Source organism: Protopterus annectens, chromosome 1.part1, assembly GCF_019279795.1.
Source record: "Protopterus annectens isolate FY-2018-M chromosome 1.part1, PAN1.0, whole genome shotgun sequence".
Classification (NCBI taxonomy): Eukaryota; Metazoa; Chordata; order Ceratodontiformes; family Protopteridae; genus Protopterus; species Protopterus annectens.
This window is the reverse complement of record NC_056726.1, coordinates 651,726,829-651,743,001: the sequence shown is the minus strand read 5'-3', so window position 1 is coordinate 651,743,001 and position 16,173 is coordinate 651,726,829. Positions and strand designations below refer to the sequence as shown.

At 41.2% G+C, this 16,173-nt stretch overlaps 1 protein-coding gene across 1 annotated transcript in view; it reads right to left on the bottom strand.

Moving 5' to 3' along the window:
• Nucleotides 1-16,173, bottom strand: part of LOC122806732 (valosin containing protein) — a 1,741,209-nt gene that overhangs the window by 253,555 nt on the left and 1,471,481 nt on the right. Inside the window, exon 15 of the mRNA XM_044077401.1 lies at nt 1,288-1,443. Coding sequence (XP_043933336.1) covers nt 1,288-1,443 — 156 coding nt within the window. The remainder of the gene's footprint in view (nt 1-1,287; nt 1,444-16,173) is intronic.

Sequence of the window (16,173 nt, the reverse complement as noted above, 5' to 3'; positions counted from 1 at the left end):
TTTTAAGAGGTGGCTCCGAGACAGCAGCCGGTGCCGGGGAGGGCCTCTCAGAGGACTTAGACTTTTCCTTTTTAGATCCCTGAGATCTAGAACAGGAGGAAGAGCTAGCCAGATCTTCCTCAAAGGAAAGTTTAAGACCTTTTAGGATGAGCTTATTTTTTTTTCTTGCAACACCCTAGCACTGAAAGAGTGGCAAAATAAGCAAGTTTCCAGTAAATGGATGGCCGCCAAACGATAAACGTAGTTACTGTGGCCATCCGTTATGAACATCTGTGAGCATTTAATACATTTCTTAAAGCCAGATGGCTTATGGTCCTTACTTTCTTTAGACATTCTTACAGAGACACACACACACACACACACACACACACACACACACACACACACACACACACACACACACACACACACACACAGAGAAAAGGGGAGATGACTAGGTCCTCTAATTTAAACGGGCCTAGCCCTCCAGAAAAGAGAAAGACACCATGACAACTAGGTCCTCTAACTTAAACGGGCCTAGCACGGGCAGGAAAGGAAATGGAAAAAACTAGGTCTTCTAACTAAAACACACCTAGTGAAAGTTGCAATAAGCAGAGAAGTCACACACTCAAACAGGAATGAAGTGTAACTATCCAAATACTAAACAAGAAAAACAGAACCTCGTTCTGTTAACACTAACCAATGTAGCAAGCGGGAATACGCAAAAAACTCAGACTTATGACTAAGGAAATAAAACAGAACCTAGTTCTGTTAACAACGGTAACAATTTAGCAAGTGGGAATCTGCAAAAAACTTATAACAGTCTGAGCGCAAAGGCACTTACAAATACTAACTCTATTAAACATGAAAACAACACACAGGATGCCAATACTATGAGGGCAAAGGGCCAATGTAAGAAGAAATTGCACACAAATGGCGCAGTTATAAAGTCTGACTATTCTAAATTGCAACTACACTATGACTAAACAATGACAAAAAAATTCAAATAAATTATGAAAAAATGCAAAACTTAGAGCCAAAGAGAAGCACAACCAAACTCATTGCGGCAAACGTGATCTGGGGATTGTACTGGTGCACCATGGGATACCTACCTACCCACGAGCCAACTAGAAGACTTCCAGCTTGTAAACAGTCCAAGTCGGAGCAGAGGATCGGCTCCGATCCCATATGTAAGAATGAAGGCGAGATAGGACTGCAGAACATCATTCATTTAGTTAATTACAAAGGTATCAGAACAGACTAATGGAATACAGAAAATTAGCAGTAAAGATGGACAACTACACCTACCATAGCCGAAGGATTTGTTTGTCTCTCACGTTCTCGTCTGATTTCACTTTCGATAGATTCTCTGATGGCTAATTTACAAGCACGCTGGCAAACCTCTGTCAGATCAGCTCCAGAGAAACCATTTGTCATTTTCGCAAGGAATTCCAAATCTACTTCCTATACAAAAGAAAACACATGACATTCACTGAGTAAATCTTAGTTAACAGAAATTACACATTTTATACCAGGAATGAAGTCAGCGTAATAAGTCCAAGCAAGGGGGAGGTGTCAAACATAATACAAGACTTCAAAAATGTACGACACAAATCAAGCAGTTACAACGCAGACCAGACACTCAACATTTTACTGCAGCAGGTTTAGAGGGAAGGAAAGCACTGGAATACACTGCTCACTTGTGTCCAAGACTCTTAAGCAGTAGTCCTTATTTCACATACTCTTGAAAAACTGTCTACCATATTTTGGTACAAGCAACCTATTTAACAAGTGAAAGTACAGCTACAGGAATTTCACACTGAACTTTCAGAAAGTAGCAGATATCCCCAGTGTGGAGATGGTTCTCTCCCAACACAGAACATCAGGTAACTTGCAGTTTTGAGAGAAGAGCTGGCACCATTTTCAGTTCCTTCTTAGCTGGATGTCAGCCAGCAAGTGTTCCCCATCACCAGTGGTGGTAGGAATTGTATGTAAAACCCTTAAGGACAGAAGCAGCTAATTTCCCTCAATGCCAGAACATCTCAGTGAAATGTCCAAGGCACTGGCTGGTTCCCCAAGGAAGTGCACACCTCCCAACACTGTACTGACCTTATAGGATTTGTTGAACATCTTTCCACCTTCCAGCCCCCTTGGCTCTTTCTGAATAGGGGAAAGTGAATTCTGGGAAGGGGGGGGGGTTAAGGGCATTCCAACAGTGACCCTACACAAACATCTGTAAACATGAACAAACAGACCACTGCACTATGATCATGACAGTTACTGATCCACTGTAGTTCCTTCTCTGTGGGAAAAATACTCCCCCCATTAGAAAGGAATCTTAACAGACCCCAAACAGCCACAGGAAAGCCCACCCTGTCCCTTTTCCTGAATGACCAGCTTGTAATGTAGGAAAAAGCACATGCCATAGTCCACATACTTTACAGATACTCTAAGTTAATATTCTTAAAAGCAGCTGTAATTGCTGTGGCCCTTTTATACTCTATTCCACCTTCAACTGGTGCTTTCCACTACTCTCAAAAGAAAGTGAAGCAACTATGCAACAAAGTTCAGAAGCTTGAAGTGTTTTCATATGTACTTTTATACCCCAAAACAAACTTGAGAATTTTTCCTCCGGCAGATGCTGGAGGTGTCATGGGAAAGCCAGTAGCAACTGGGGACACTTTTTATTGGGGGGTGGCAGACTTCAAAAATTTCCTGCAGAGTAATTTGTCAGAAATGTTGGGGGAGCAAATGGTTGCAACCCAGGAATGTACTCCTATGAGCTGGGATATATACTCCGAATGGCTTAACGTTACTGGCTGCTAAAAAAATTAAATTACTAGAAAATAGAAATTAAAATCTAAACCAACTATTACTGAAGTCCTGTATGGTGTAAAATAGAAAAGAAATGGAAATGAAGGTGGGATATTCAGCAAAGTCAAGGAGCAAATTACTTGGAAATTAATGGAATTTGTGGAACCAAGGCATGTAGGACGAGAGTGACTTAAGAGAAAGACGGAAATGGGCAAGTGATTTAATGCAGTGAATTACTGTCAAAAGAAAACGTGTATAAATAGTAGACAGTCGATTATCCGAACTAATTGGGACCTAGGACAGTTCGGATACTCATTTAACTAAACATACAACTGAACTGGATAAAAAAAACTTCTAAAATCTTGTTTTTTCTGCATGCAGGGAATACATTTTTTAACCATTCAGTAATTGTAGAAATAACAAGCGAGACGAAACTGTCTCAGCTATGTGAATCAATACGAGTGAAACTGGACCCGGTCAAGTAAAGCACGATTTATTCCAATCACAAACAAACACAAGAATAACGGTTAAGCGCTTTCATCTGTGAACACAGACTTCATCAGAACACCATTACTGTGTATTACTGACAAATTTGAAAACTTTTTGGCGCCAAAAAGAACCACTGAAAGTACTAAGTTAAAGTGACAATGCATAGTATATACACACACTACGTATAAACATTATTAAAATTAGAAGTTATGTACTCACCATAACGTTCCATCTGAGTAGGTGTATTCATTTGTCTGCAACCTGTGGGTTATGGATCCGATATCGGATCCGAACCGGCATGGTTTACCAGCTATGGATCCAAGCTCTCAGCTCCTCCCCTCACCCATAATACCCTGCTCTACCCTCATGACCTCAGATCGAGTTTGCCAACAGCAAGAACACCCTGAAAAGGGTAACACATAATATGCAGGAAACTGAAAGGCCAGGGGGATAGGAGGGCGGGATGGTTGCAGACAAATGAATACACCTACTCAGATGGAATGTTATGGTGAGTACATAACTTCTAAATTTGAAGTAGGAGATTCATTTGTCTGCAACCTGTGGGACAGAGTCCCCAGCTACCTGAATCTTGGGCGGCCATCATGGAAGGATATTCCGGAGCACGCTGAGCCAAAGGATGCTCTACCCCTAGATGCAAGATCCAACTTGTAGTGGGAAATAAAAGTATGAGATGAAGCCCACGTGGCTGCTGCACAAATATCATCTAGAGGAATCCTAGCCTTAAAGGCTGCCGAGGTAGATACTGACCGGGTTGAATGGGCGTGTACACCCTCCGGTGCAGGCCTTCCTGAAGCTTGATAAGCCAATAAGATACATTGTGAAATCCAGCGAGACAGAGAGACTTTAGAAATTGGCTTGCCCAAATTAAATTTAGCAAAGGAAATGAACAACTGGTCGGATTGCCTATGACCAGCTGTTCTGTTTAGATAAAATCTAAGGTGCCTGTGAACATCTAAGGAGTGAAGCTTATATTCACCTTTGTTTTCATATTTAGGAAAGAAAACAGGGAGGTTTAATGGATTGATTAATGTTTGCTTCAGAGGCTACTTTAGGAAGAAAGGACGGGTTGGTCCTGAGGTAAACACGGTCCGGATGAAAGACCAAGTAAGGAGGTTTAGCTGATAATGCTTGGAGCTCTGAAACTCTCTTGGCCGATGTAATGGCTACTAAAAAGGCTGTCTTGAAAGACAAGAATTTGAGATCCACCGTAGCCGCTGGTTCGAAGGGGGGGGGGGTCAAGGCCTGGAGAACTAAGGAAAGGTCCCATGGAGGAACCGCTTGTTTTACAGCGGGCCTGAGAAGGAAAGTACCTTTAAGGAAAATTTTACACAACTTGGCTGACATGAGTGGACTAGAGTCATGACCAATGTGATAATGTGAGATTGCCGCCAGTTGTACTTTGACTGTGGAACTGCTGGCACCATCGTTAAAAAGAGTGGTTAAGAAATCAAGCACTAAAGGGAGAGGAATTGTGAAGGGATTCAGGCCTTGCCGCTCCGCCCACAAAGAAAACAGTTTCCACTTGCTGCGGTAGACTTTCCTAGTGGACGGTTTATGAGCTGCCACCAGGATCGCCTTAACAGGGGACGAAATACCGGGAGTCCTGATCAAGAGTGGAACTGGAGCAGCCAAGCGGTCAGCTTCAGGTTGTCCAGGTTCGGAGGAGATATGCAGGATGGATGAGATATCAGATCCGGAATGGGATCTAGAATCCAAGGAGGATTCACCGAGTGAGACCTTAGGAAGGGGAACCAGATCTGTCGAGGCCAAAACGGAGCAATGAGAATCATTCTGCAACCCACCGAGAGGCTTTCTGAAGAACTTGGAGCATCAGAGGCAAGGGTGGATAAGCATACAGAAGACCGGGTGGCCAAGCATGCACCAGAGCGTCTCTTGGAGAACCTCCTGGAGGAGGTATCAGAGCGAAAAAACTGTCGCACTTGGTGTTTGAGGGAGAGGCAAAAAGATCGCATGAAGGAGTTCCCCACCGTGCGAATATGCATTCCGCTACTTGAAAATTGAGAGACCACTCGTAAGGGGTCAGAATGGTGCGACTGAGCTTGTCCGCCAGGATGTTGGACCGACCCGGAATGTGCGTTGCTATTGGAAAGCGGTCGGTGGAGATTGCCCATTCCCAAACTCTCATGGCTTCTCGACAAAGAGGGTAAGACCTCGTTCCCCCTTGCTTGTTGATGTACCAGACAACTGACATGTTGTCCGATTGAATCGCAATTGTTCCCAAGGGAAGAAAGTCCTGAAGTGCTAGCAACGCTAAGAGCACTGCTCTCATCTCTAGAACGTTGATATGCAGTAAGGTCTCTGAATCGTTCCACGTGCCTTGGACGGTCCGGCCCGCAAAATGCCCCCCCCCACCCGAGGCGGGAGGCGTCCGTGGTCACCGTGGCGAGAGGGGGAGAAGCACAAAATGAGCGGCCTCCGTGGAGATCTGGGGAGTGAAGCCACCACAGGAGGGACCGCTTGCAAGCCTTGCTGATCGCAATGGGATGATGCATAGGGAGAGCAAGGTATGACCATTGTACAAAGAGAGTCCACTGGAGGACGCGCATATTGAGCCTGGCAAGAGGAAGAAGTGCTATAGCAGACGCCATGGACCCTAGAGCCCTCAGGACCAACTCCGCCAGAACAGAACTTGAGTGGAGAATGGCCCGCACCTGGAGCTGCAGATTTTTAACTCTGTCCGCAGTGAGGAAGGCTTTTAAACTCCTTGTGTCTAACCTGGCCCCTATAAAATCTAAGAGCTGTGTGGGCGCCAGGTTGGATTTCTTTGTATTTATTGTAATGCCCAGATTGGGAGCAAGATGGAGAAAGGAGTCTCGCGCCAATAGTAGTAGATGCCTTGTTGGGGCAGTAAGGAGCCAGTCGTCCAGGTAGGGGAAGACCTGCACCCCCTGAAGCCTAAGGTGGGCCGCTACCACTGCTAATACTTTGGTGAACACCCTGGGGGCTGTGGTGAGACCAAAGGGAAGGACCCGGAACTGGTAGTGACTGGCTCCCAGCCGGAAGCGGAGAAACCTCCTGGAGCGCCTGTCCATTAGTATATGGTAGTACGCATCATTGAGGTCTATGGAGCACATCCAGTGATTTTCTCCCAGAAGGGGGAGAATAGATTGCAGAGTGACCATTCGGAACTTCTCCTTGGGAACTGCCAGGTTCAAGAGAGAAAGGTCTAAAATTGGTCTTAGATCCCCCGTCTTTTTTGGCACTAAAAAGAACCTGGAGTAGAACCCTGATCCGATCTGGTCTGGGGGGACGGGCTGGATGGCTCTTTTCTTTAGTAGATGGCCAATTTCTGCCAAAGCGGCCTCCCGCTTGCCCGGGTGGAACGTCTGGGAGGGACTTCAACTTTGGTAAGTGACGAAAAGGGATGCGGTATCCTCTGGATATGATCTTGAGAACCCAGCGGTCTGATGTTATGGACTCCCATGCCGCTAGGTGCCCCGAAAAACGTCCCCCGACTGCCTCCAGAGTGGAGCAGCCGGGCAACCCCTCAGGGTTGCTGCGCGGGCCGTTCAGAGAAGGGTTCTCTGGACCCGAAGTTCCTGGGAGCCCCTCTGCCTCTAGGGCGGCGTCCTCCCTGTCCTCCTCTGCCACGGAAGGACTGGTTGTCCGGAGCAGGCTGGGATTGCTGCGACTTCCGGAACCACATCTTCTTCTGACCCTTTTGGTTCCTAGAATAGGGCCTCTGGGGTGCAGAGAAGCGGATTCCGACGGCAGACAGCGTCTTCCCGTCCTTCTCACTCTGGGTCAAAGTGTCGCGAACGGTTTTGCCAAAGAGGGCAGAACCAAAGGGGCGTCAAATGACGCTTTGAAGGGCTCAGAAAAATCGCAATGACGGAGCCAGGCCTGACGTCTAGTGACTAGACCTGCCCCTGCGGCTCTAGCGGCGCCTTCCGTAGCATGGGAGAGTAGCCGCATAGAGGTATTGGTAACTGATCTAAGAGTGGCCATGCGGGTGGAGTGCAGCACTTTGTCCTCCTCCGACATGGACTCTGGGGGAGATGCAGCGTATTCTTTAATGAGATCTCGCTGCATCCTAATGACGTGTGCCAGGTAGTTCAGCGACCTTACGAGAAGGTCGCTGAACTAAACATCCGCTTCCCCAAGCGGTCCATCATCCGAGACTCCTTGCTCGGGGGATGGACTGAGGGACTCTCCTGAGCAAGTTCCCTCTTGGTGGCCGCCCGTCAACATGGCATCTACCGGAGGCCCCTTACTCCAATGGGCACGGTCAGACGGTGGGCTGAGGATCCTGTCGGGCCTCTTAGGGATTGGCTCCACGGTGTCCGGTTCCTTCCACGCCCTGGTGGTAATGAGGTCCACCAGGGGGTCGGCAGGAGGGGACACCCAAGAGGTAGACGGGCCCGCTTCAAATGCCTCCAAGAACACGGACTCGTCCGAGGAAGACTTGGGGGCAGACCCCCCCCCCTTATACGGAGCATTTCCATGATGTCTCCAAATGAGACATCCTCGGGGGGTGACCATGGGGAGCCTTCCCCTTCCTCCAAATCCTGTCTTCCGTGAGAGACTCGGGGGAGTCAATGTGCCTCCTTTTGCACGTATGCTTGCGAGGAACATCCTCTGGGGGGCTGTCAGAGGACTCCTCGCCAGCAGCAACATGTTCCAGGGGAACAGCTTGGGGCACAGAAGCGGGCTGTCCCAAGAGCCGGATGGTGGAAGCCTGACCCAGTGCAGAGGGAGCGCGGGACGGAGCCGAAACAAGTGCCGGGGGTCCGGAGACCCTCAACAGGGCCCTCTCCACTACATCAAAGGCCGAAGGGGAGCCGACCTCGACCAAAGGATCCGACAATCGGCTCCCCCTCGGATCCGAAGAGTGGATCGGAGCCGAAGCGCTCGGATCCGAAGGGACATGCGCTCAGACACAGACGGCGCCGAAGGAGCACTGATCCCCCCGGATCCGAGGCTCGAATCCAGGCTCCGAGAGGTCGGATCCGATGCACTCGAGGGCAGGGTCGGATCCATAGTACCAAGTACTATCGGCGCCGACCCACCCCCGGCTCCGAAGCTGCTCGGCTCCAACTGCTCCGAACCCGGGTAGCGGGTCGGAGAAGGAGCAATCTGCTTGAAAAAGGGGGTTGAGCTCCCCCCCAGGGGGGGGAGGCAAGAGCACTCCCATCTGCATCTGGGCCTGGATGAACCTTCTCATCATCCGGTCCAGATCAGCATCCGATAGGCTGTACGTTGATCTCGACGAGGCTACCGAGGTAGGCCTTGAGTGCCTCCTCGATAGCCTCGACGGAGATCGGGTCTCCTCCTCCTCAGGTCCCGGTGAAAAACACACTGGAGACCGGAGCCGAGGAGGAGATCCAGCCGACAATGGAGCCGGGAGAAGCCCGCTTGGCTGGCGGGGCCGAAACAGAGGTCTCGGCCCGCCGCTTGTGGTGCTTCTCCCTCCGGTCTCTTTTTCTAGCATCCCTCTCCTCCGAACCAGAAGCGGGAGGTTGAGTCCCAGGAGGAGGAGGGGAGCGGAGAGGAATAACCGTGGGGACGGTTACCCCCGAAGGAGCGGAGGTCGGAGCAGAGTCCGGCGGTAAAAGGCCCGCCAAAACAAGCTTGGACCTCCGCTCCTTCAATGCCCTGGGGTTGAACCCTGCACAAATGGAACACCCAGATGTGAGGTGTTCAACCCCCAGGCATCTAACACACCGAGTGTGGCCATCAGCTGGGGAAAGCTTATGGCCACACTCGGAGCATTTAGAAAAAATAGACTTGGGCTGCTCAGACATCCCAAGCTAACAAATAACAGTTACTATAACTAAAGTAACTAACTAAAACAAAAATCAACTCACAGGCCCAACACACACTACGCTACCAGCGAGGGGAGGGATATAAATTTTTGATTAAACACTAAAAAAAGTAATAATACAAAAAGGGAAACCTACACTTTCACACAAATCAACCAAAAAATTATTTAAATTTTACAATTTAAACACTTAAACTATCACTTAGCTGGAGAGCTGGAAAAACAATCTGGTCACCATGCACGGCAAACGAGATCTGGGGTCATGAGGGTAGAGCAGGGTATTATGGGTGAGGGGAGGAGCTGAGAGCTTGGATCCATAGCTGGTAAACCATGCCGGTTCGGATCCGATATCGGATCCATAACCCACAGGTTGCAGACAAATGAATCTCCTACTTCAGATCCTCATATATAAAAATATAAATATATGCATAAATTATTAAAACTATTAGAACTAAACATTAAAAACATGCGTTACATATGAATGGCCTCAGCTGATAAACTACTTAAGTTGTAATACTGATTTAATAGAAATAGAATCATTAATACCAGGGAATTTTGTGGCATTAGTTGCAATTTGCCAAAATAATTCCCTTTTACATAACTGTGCTTTATAATTACCCCCTCTATCTGATATAAATGTTTGATCAATAATAGCAAATTTGAACATGTGTATCACCATATTTATTTATATGCCTAAATAAAGCATTTTTAGTATCTTTAACTTATTTTATATAGGTGCTCGTAAATGCGTCTTTTAAGTTCTCTCCATTTTGCTTATGTAGAATACAGCACATGTATTACACTTAGCTAGACATTATTGCTATTACAATTCCCCTTTCTAAACCGTACATATGTCTTATTAATATCATCCAATTTTATTCCTACATCTTCATTAATAGCAAAACATTGTTTACACTGTCCACATTTTTTAGTATGGGTATTTATTACCTTATTATTATAACTATGTATATTTAATAAATTCTTAATATTCATATTCATTTTGAACACAAAATTAGGGTCCCTACCAATGACATTTGATAATTCATCATCAGTTATCAATATATTCCAATGCAGCTTTATAATGTTCTTAATGTCAAATACGAATGGGGAATATGTAAGAACACAAACTCTATTAAATTATTTTTGTATATTATTTGTATTACTTGTTATATTAAAGTTTTCATTACCAAGAATGGGCAAAAATTTTTTACCCCATTCATTAATAACATAAGCTGACATGTCATCTAATATTGCTAGAGGATATCCTCCGTTAATAAACATAATACGTATATTGTTTATTTCATCTTTCATTTTAATAAAATCAGAGGTCATTCTAGCCACACGTATGCATTGGCCCTTATATATGTTCTTAAGAATATGTTTAGGATGGTTGCTAGTGTAATAAAGGTAGCCATTAGAAAAAGTTTCTTTTCTAAATATTTCTGACTGAAAGCCAGTACTCATATGGCTTACATAAGTATCCAAATATGATATACCTTCAGGACTAAAATTGTATGTAAACTTCAAAAAAGTACTAGTAGTATTTATATATTCGAAAAATTCCATAAGTATCAATAGACCCATCCCATAATAAAAACATATCTAAAAATCTTGTACAATATGTCATATGTTTGAAATAATCACTATTGAACAATAATTGATTCTCCCATTCAAGCATAACTAAATTAGCAAATATGGGGGCACAAGATGCCCCCATAGCCACTCCTTGAGTTTGCTTGTAATACTCACCTTCGAAATAAATATAATTGTGTTCAACATAAGACTCATCATATCCACTATTAAATTAATATGATCCCAACTTAAATGGGAATGTTTCCTCAAACGATCGCAGAAAAATTCTAATCCCTGTTCTTTAGGGATACATGAGAATAAGTCGATCACATCAATAGTGACAAATATCAAATTATTTTTCCACTTACTAGTTAATTTAGATAAAAACATCCATGAGTCCTTTACTAAATGTGGAATATATTGGTACGTATGTTTTAACCATTCTTCAATAACCACACCAATGTTAAAAGTCTTGGCTTTACTACCAGAAATAATAGGTCTGAAAGGTGGATTATTGATATTTTTGTGTACTTTAGGTATACATACTATTATTGCCAAAATAGGATCATCATTTTTCAAAAAATTATATACATCAACAGTTATCCTATTATCAATTAAATATTCATCTAAAGCTAAATCAATTTTATGATAACCTATATTTATTTCATTACGGGAGGCAACTTCATAATTCCCAGATTCAATTAATATAGTCTGAACTTTATTAATATAATCAATTGTATTATATAATACAATACCAGCACCTTTATCTGCCTTCATTATACGAATATCATTATTCCTCATCAACTCAGCCAGGCATTTCCTCTCTACATCCTCCAAATTGTCAACAAATTTCCTTCCTTTAATACTTCTGTTATATTCGTAAATATCATCGCAAATAGATTCTTCAAAAATTTGCACATTTTTATGTGAGGGGGGTATAAATATGCTTTTTTTCTTCATTTCATTCGGCAGCAACCTATAACTGTCATTATTTTTATATAGTAATGCTAAATTAAGTTTTCGACAGAACAATTTAATATCAATAATAGTATCTACCAAATTAAATTTATCAGTGGGTATATATATTTCATACCCTTTTGAAACAAGGAAAAGAATTCATCACTAATATGTATGGAAGTATAATTAAATATTTTCAAATCATTCCTCATATAAAGGACTTTATCTTCATTCTTAGATATATTCATGTTAAAATCATCATTATTGCTATTTACATCATTATTTTCCGATTGTGAGATATCTACTTCATTATATATTTCCTTAGATACACTGCAGTTAAAACCTTTCATCTCCGATGTTGACTTGCTTTCTGGTACATCTTTTTCTGTTGTGGGGTAAAATATCGTCCCCCTTGAAAATTTGTATCAATATGTCTATAATCAACATTTCGTTCATTAGAATCCATTTTATGGATAGACTCAATCTTTCTTCCAAATATAAGCTCTATTTCTCCTCATATTGCTCAACATCACGTTGCATCTTCCTATATTTCCTATCAAATATTTTTCCTGCCTTATACATAGCTTATATTTGGAAGAAAGATTGAGTCTATCCATAAAATGGATTATAATGAACGAAATGTTGATTATAGACATATTGATACAAATTTTCAAGGGGGACGATATTTTACCCCACAACAGAAAAAGATGTACCAGAAAGCAAATCAACATCGGAGATGAAAGGTTTTAATTGCAGTGTATCTAAGGAAATATTATTATATAATGAAATAGATATCTCACAATCGGAAAATAATGATGTAAATAGTAATAATGATGTTGACTTTAACATGAATATATCTAAGAATGAAGATAGACAAGTCCTTTATATGAGGAATCATTTGAAAATATTTAATTATACTTCCATACATATTAGTGATGAATTCTTTTCCTTGTTTCAAAAGGGTATGAAATATATACCCACTGATAAATTTAATTTGGTAGATACTATTATTGATATTAAATTGTTCTGTCGAAAACTTAATTTAGCATTACTATATAAAAATAATGACAGTTATAGGTTGCTGCCGAATGAAATGAAGAAAAAAAGCATATTATACCCCCCTCACATAAAAATGTGCAAATTTTTGAAGAATCTATTTGCAATGATATTTACGAATATAATAGCAGTATTAAAGGAAGGAAATTTGTTGACAATTTGGAGGATGTAGAGAGGAAATGCCTGGCTGAGTTGATGAGGAATAATGATATTCGTATAATGAAGGCAGATAAAGGTGCTGGTATTGTATTATATAATGCAATTGATTATATTAATAAAGTTCAGACTATATTAATTGAATCTGGGAATTATGAAGTTGTCTCCCGTAATGAAATAAATATAGGTCATCATAAAATTGATTTAGCTTTAGATGAATATTTAATTGATAATAGGATAACTGTTGATGTATATAATTTTTTGAAAAATGATAATCCTATTTTGGCAACAATAGTATGTATACCTAAAGTACACAAAAATATCAATAATCCACCTTTCAGACCTATTATTTCTGGTAGTAAAGCCAAGACTTAACATCGGTGTGGTTATTGATGAATGGTTAAAACATACGTACCAATATATTCCACATTTAGTAAAGGACTCATGGATGTTTTGATCTAAATTAACTAGTAATAAGTGGAAAAATAATTTGATATTTGTCACTATTGATGTGATAGACTTATTCTCATGTATCCCTAGAGAACAGGGATTAGAATTTTTCTGTGATAGTTTGAGGAAACATTCCCGTTTAAGTTGGGATCGTATTAATTTAATAGTGGATATGATGAGTCTTGTGTTAGAACACAATTATATTTATTTCGAAGGTGAGTATTACAAGCAAGCTCAAGGAGTGGCTATGGGGGCATCTTGTGCCCCCATATTTGCTAATTTAGTTATGCTTGAATGGGAGAATCAATTTTTGTTCAATAGTGATCATTTCAAACATATCACATATTATACAAGATTTTTAGATATGTTTTTATTATGGGATGGGTCTATTGATACACTTATGGAATTTTTTGAATATATAAATACTACTAGTACTTTTTTGAAGTTTACATACAATTTTAGTCCTGAAGGTATATCATATTTGGATACTTATGTAAGCCATATGAGTACTGGCTTTCAGTCAGAAATATTTAGAAAAGAAACTTTTTCTAATGGCTACCTTTATTACACTAGCAACCATCCTAAACATATTCTTAAGAACATATATAAGGGCCAATGCATACGCCTGGCTAGAATGACCTCTGATTTTATTACAATGAAAGATGAAATAAATATACGTATTATGTTTATTAACAGAGGATATCCTCTAGCAATATTAGATGACATCATTTTATGTTATTAATGAATGGGGTAAAAAATTTTCGCCTATTCTTGGTAATAAACTTTAATATAACAAGTAATACAAATAATATACAAAAAGAATTTAATAGAGTTTGTGTTCTTACATATTCCCCATTCGTATTTGACATTATCATTATAAAGCTGCATTGGAATATATTGATAACTGATGATGAATTATCAAATGTCATTGGTAGGGACCCTAATTTTGTGTTCAAAATGAATATGAATATTAAGAATTTATTAAATATACATAATTATAATAAGGTAATAAATACCCATACTAAAAAATGTGGACAGTGTAAACAATGTTTTGCTATTAATGAAGATATAGGAATAAAATTGGATGATATTAATAAGACATATGTACGGTTTAGAAAGGGGAATTGTAATAGCAATAATATTGTCTATTTAGCTAAGTGTAATACAAGTGTTGTATTCTACATAGGCAAAACGGAGAGACAACTGAAAAGACGTATTTATGAGCACCTATATAAAATAAAAGTTAAAGATACTAAAAATGCTTTATTTAGGCATATAAATAAATATGGTGATACACATGTTAAAATTTGCTATTACTGATAAAACATTTATATCCGCTAGAAGGGGTAATTATAAAGCACAGTTATGTAAAAGGGAATTATTTTGGCAAATTGCAACTAATGCCACAAAATTCCCTGGTATTAATGATTCTATTTCTATTAAATCAGTATTACAACTTAGTTTATCAGCTGAGACCATTCATATGTAACGCATGTTTTTAATGTTTAGTTCTAATAGTTTTAATAATTTATGCATACATTTATATTTTTATATATGAGGTTTTAATAATGTTTATACGTAGTGTGTGTATATACTATGCATTGTCACTTTAAATTAGTACTTTCAGTGTTCTTTTTGGCGCCAAAAAGTTTTCAAATTTGCCAGTAATACACAGTAATGGTGTTCTGATTAAGTCTGTATTCACAGATGAAAGCGCTTAACCGTTATTCTTGTGTTTGTTTGCGATTGGAATAAATCGTGCTTTACTTGACCGGGTCCAGTTTCACTCGTACTGATTCACATAGCTGAGACAGTTTCGTCTCACTTGTTATTTCTACAGTTGTTTTTGGCATTTTGGGATATATTCAGTAATTGTAGCGGACAATAAAAAGAAGTTATGTCTTACCATAACGTTCCATCTGTATTGTTGATCCTCGTTCAGTCATTACGTATGGGTATCAGTTCAGACCTCGGAACCGAGCCGGCCATTTTCCAAGCTAGAGTCAGCTACAAACTCTCGAGCTAAACTCATACCCAGAATTCCCCTCTCCCTGTTACCTCAGATTGAGTTTGCAAGTCAAAAGAAGGTAGAGGCTACCTCTGGACAAATGACCTAAGAGAACCAGATGGTGAGATCCACTAGAAGCCACAGGAGGGGGAAGGAGGGAGGGTCGTAATGACTGAACAAGGATCAACAACACAGAAGGAACGTTATGGTAAGACAACTTCTTTATCTGATATTGTTAATCCGCTTTCATTCCTTACATATGGCACAGAGTCCTCAGCTACCTCTATTCCTGGGAGGCTCTCATGGAAGGACATTCCTAAGCACCATAGAACCAAAAGATGCTCTTCCCCTGGAGGCCAAATCCAATTTGTAATGACTAATGAAGGTATGAGGCATAGCCCAAGTTGCAGCTGCACAGATGTCATGTAAAAAAGCTCTGGCGTGGAAGGCAGCAGAAGTTGCCACAGACCTTGTCGCATGAGACTTCATGGTAGTAGGCAATGGGATATTACGTTGTGTATAAATGAAGGTCACACAGTCTTTCAACCATCTAGCCAATGTGACCTTAGCAACAGCAGATCCTAATCTAAGTCCAGAAGAGGCTAAAAATAACTGGTCAGACTTACAAGAGGACCTAGTCCTGTTCAAGTAGAAGTGGATTTTGTAGGCAATACTCTCCTCTGTTTGAATGCTTAGGAAAGAAAACTGGCAATTCAATGGTTTGATTTAATGGAAATTTCAGAGATCACTTTTGGCAGAAATGAAGGATTAGTTCTCAAAGACACTACCTCTATGAAAAATCAAGTATGGACTCTTGATGCATAAAGCTTGAACCTCAGAGATATGTCTGGCAGACGTAATGGCGACCAAAAACAAGGTTTTCCATGAA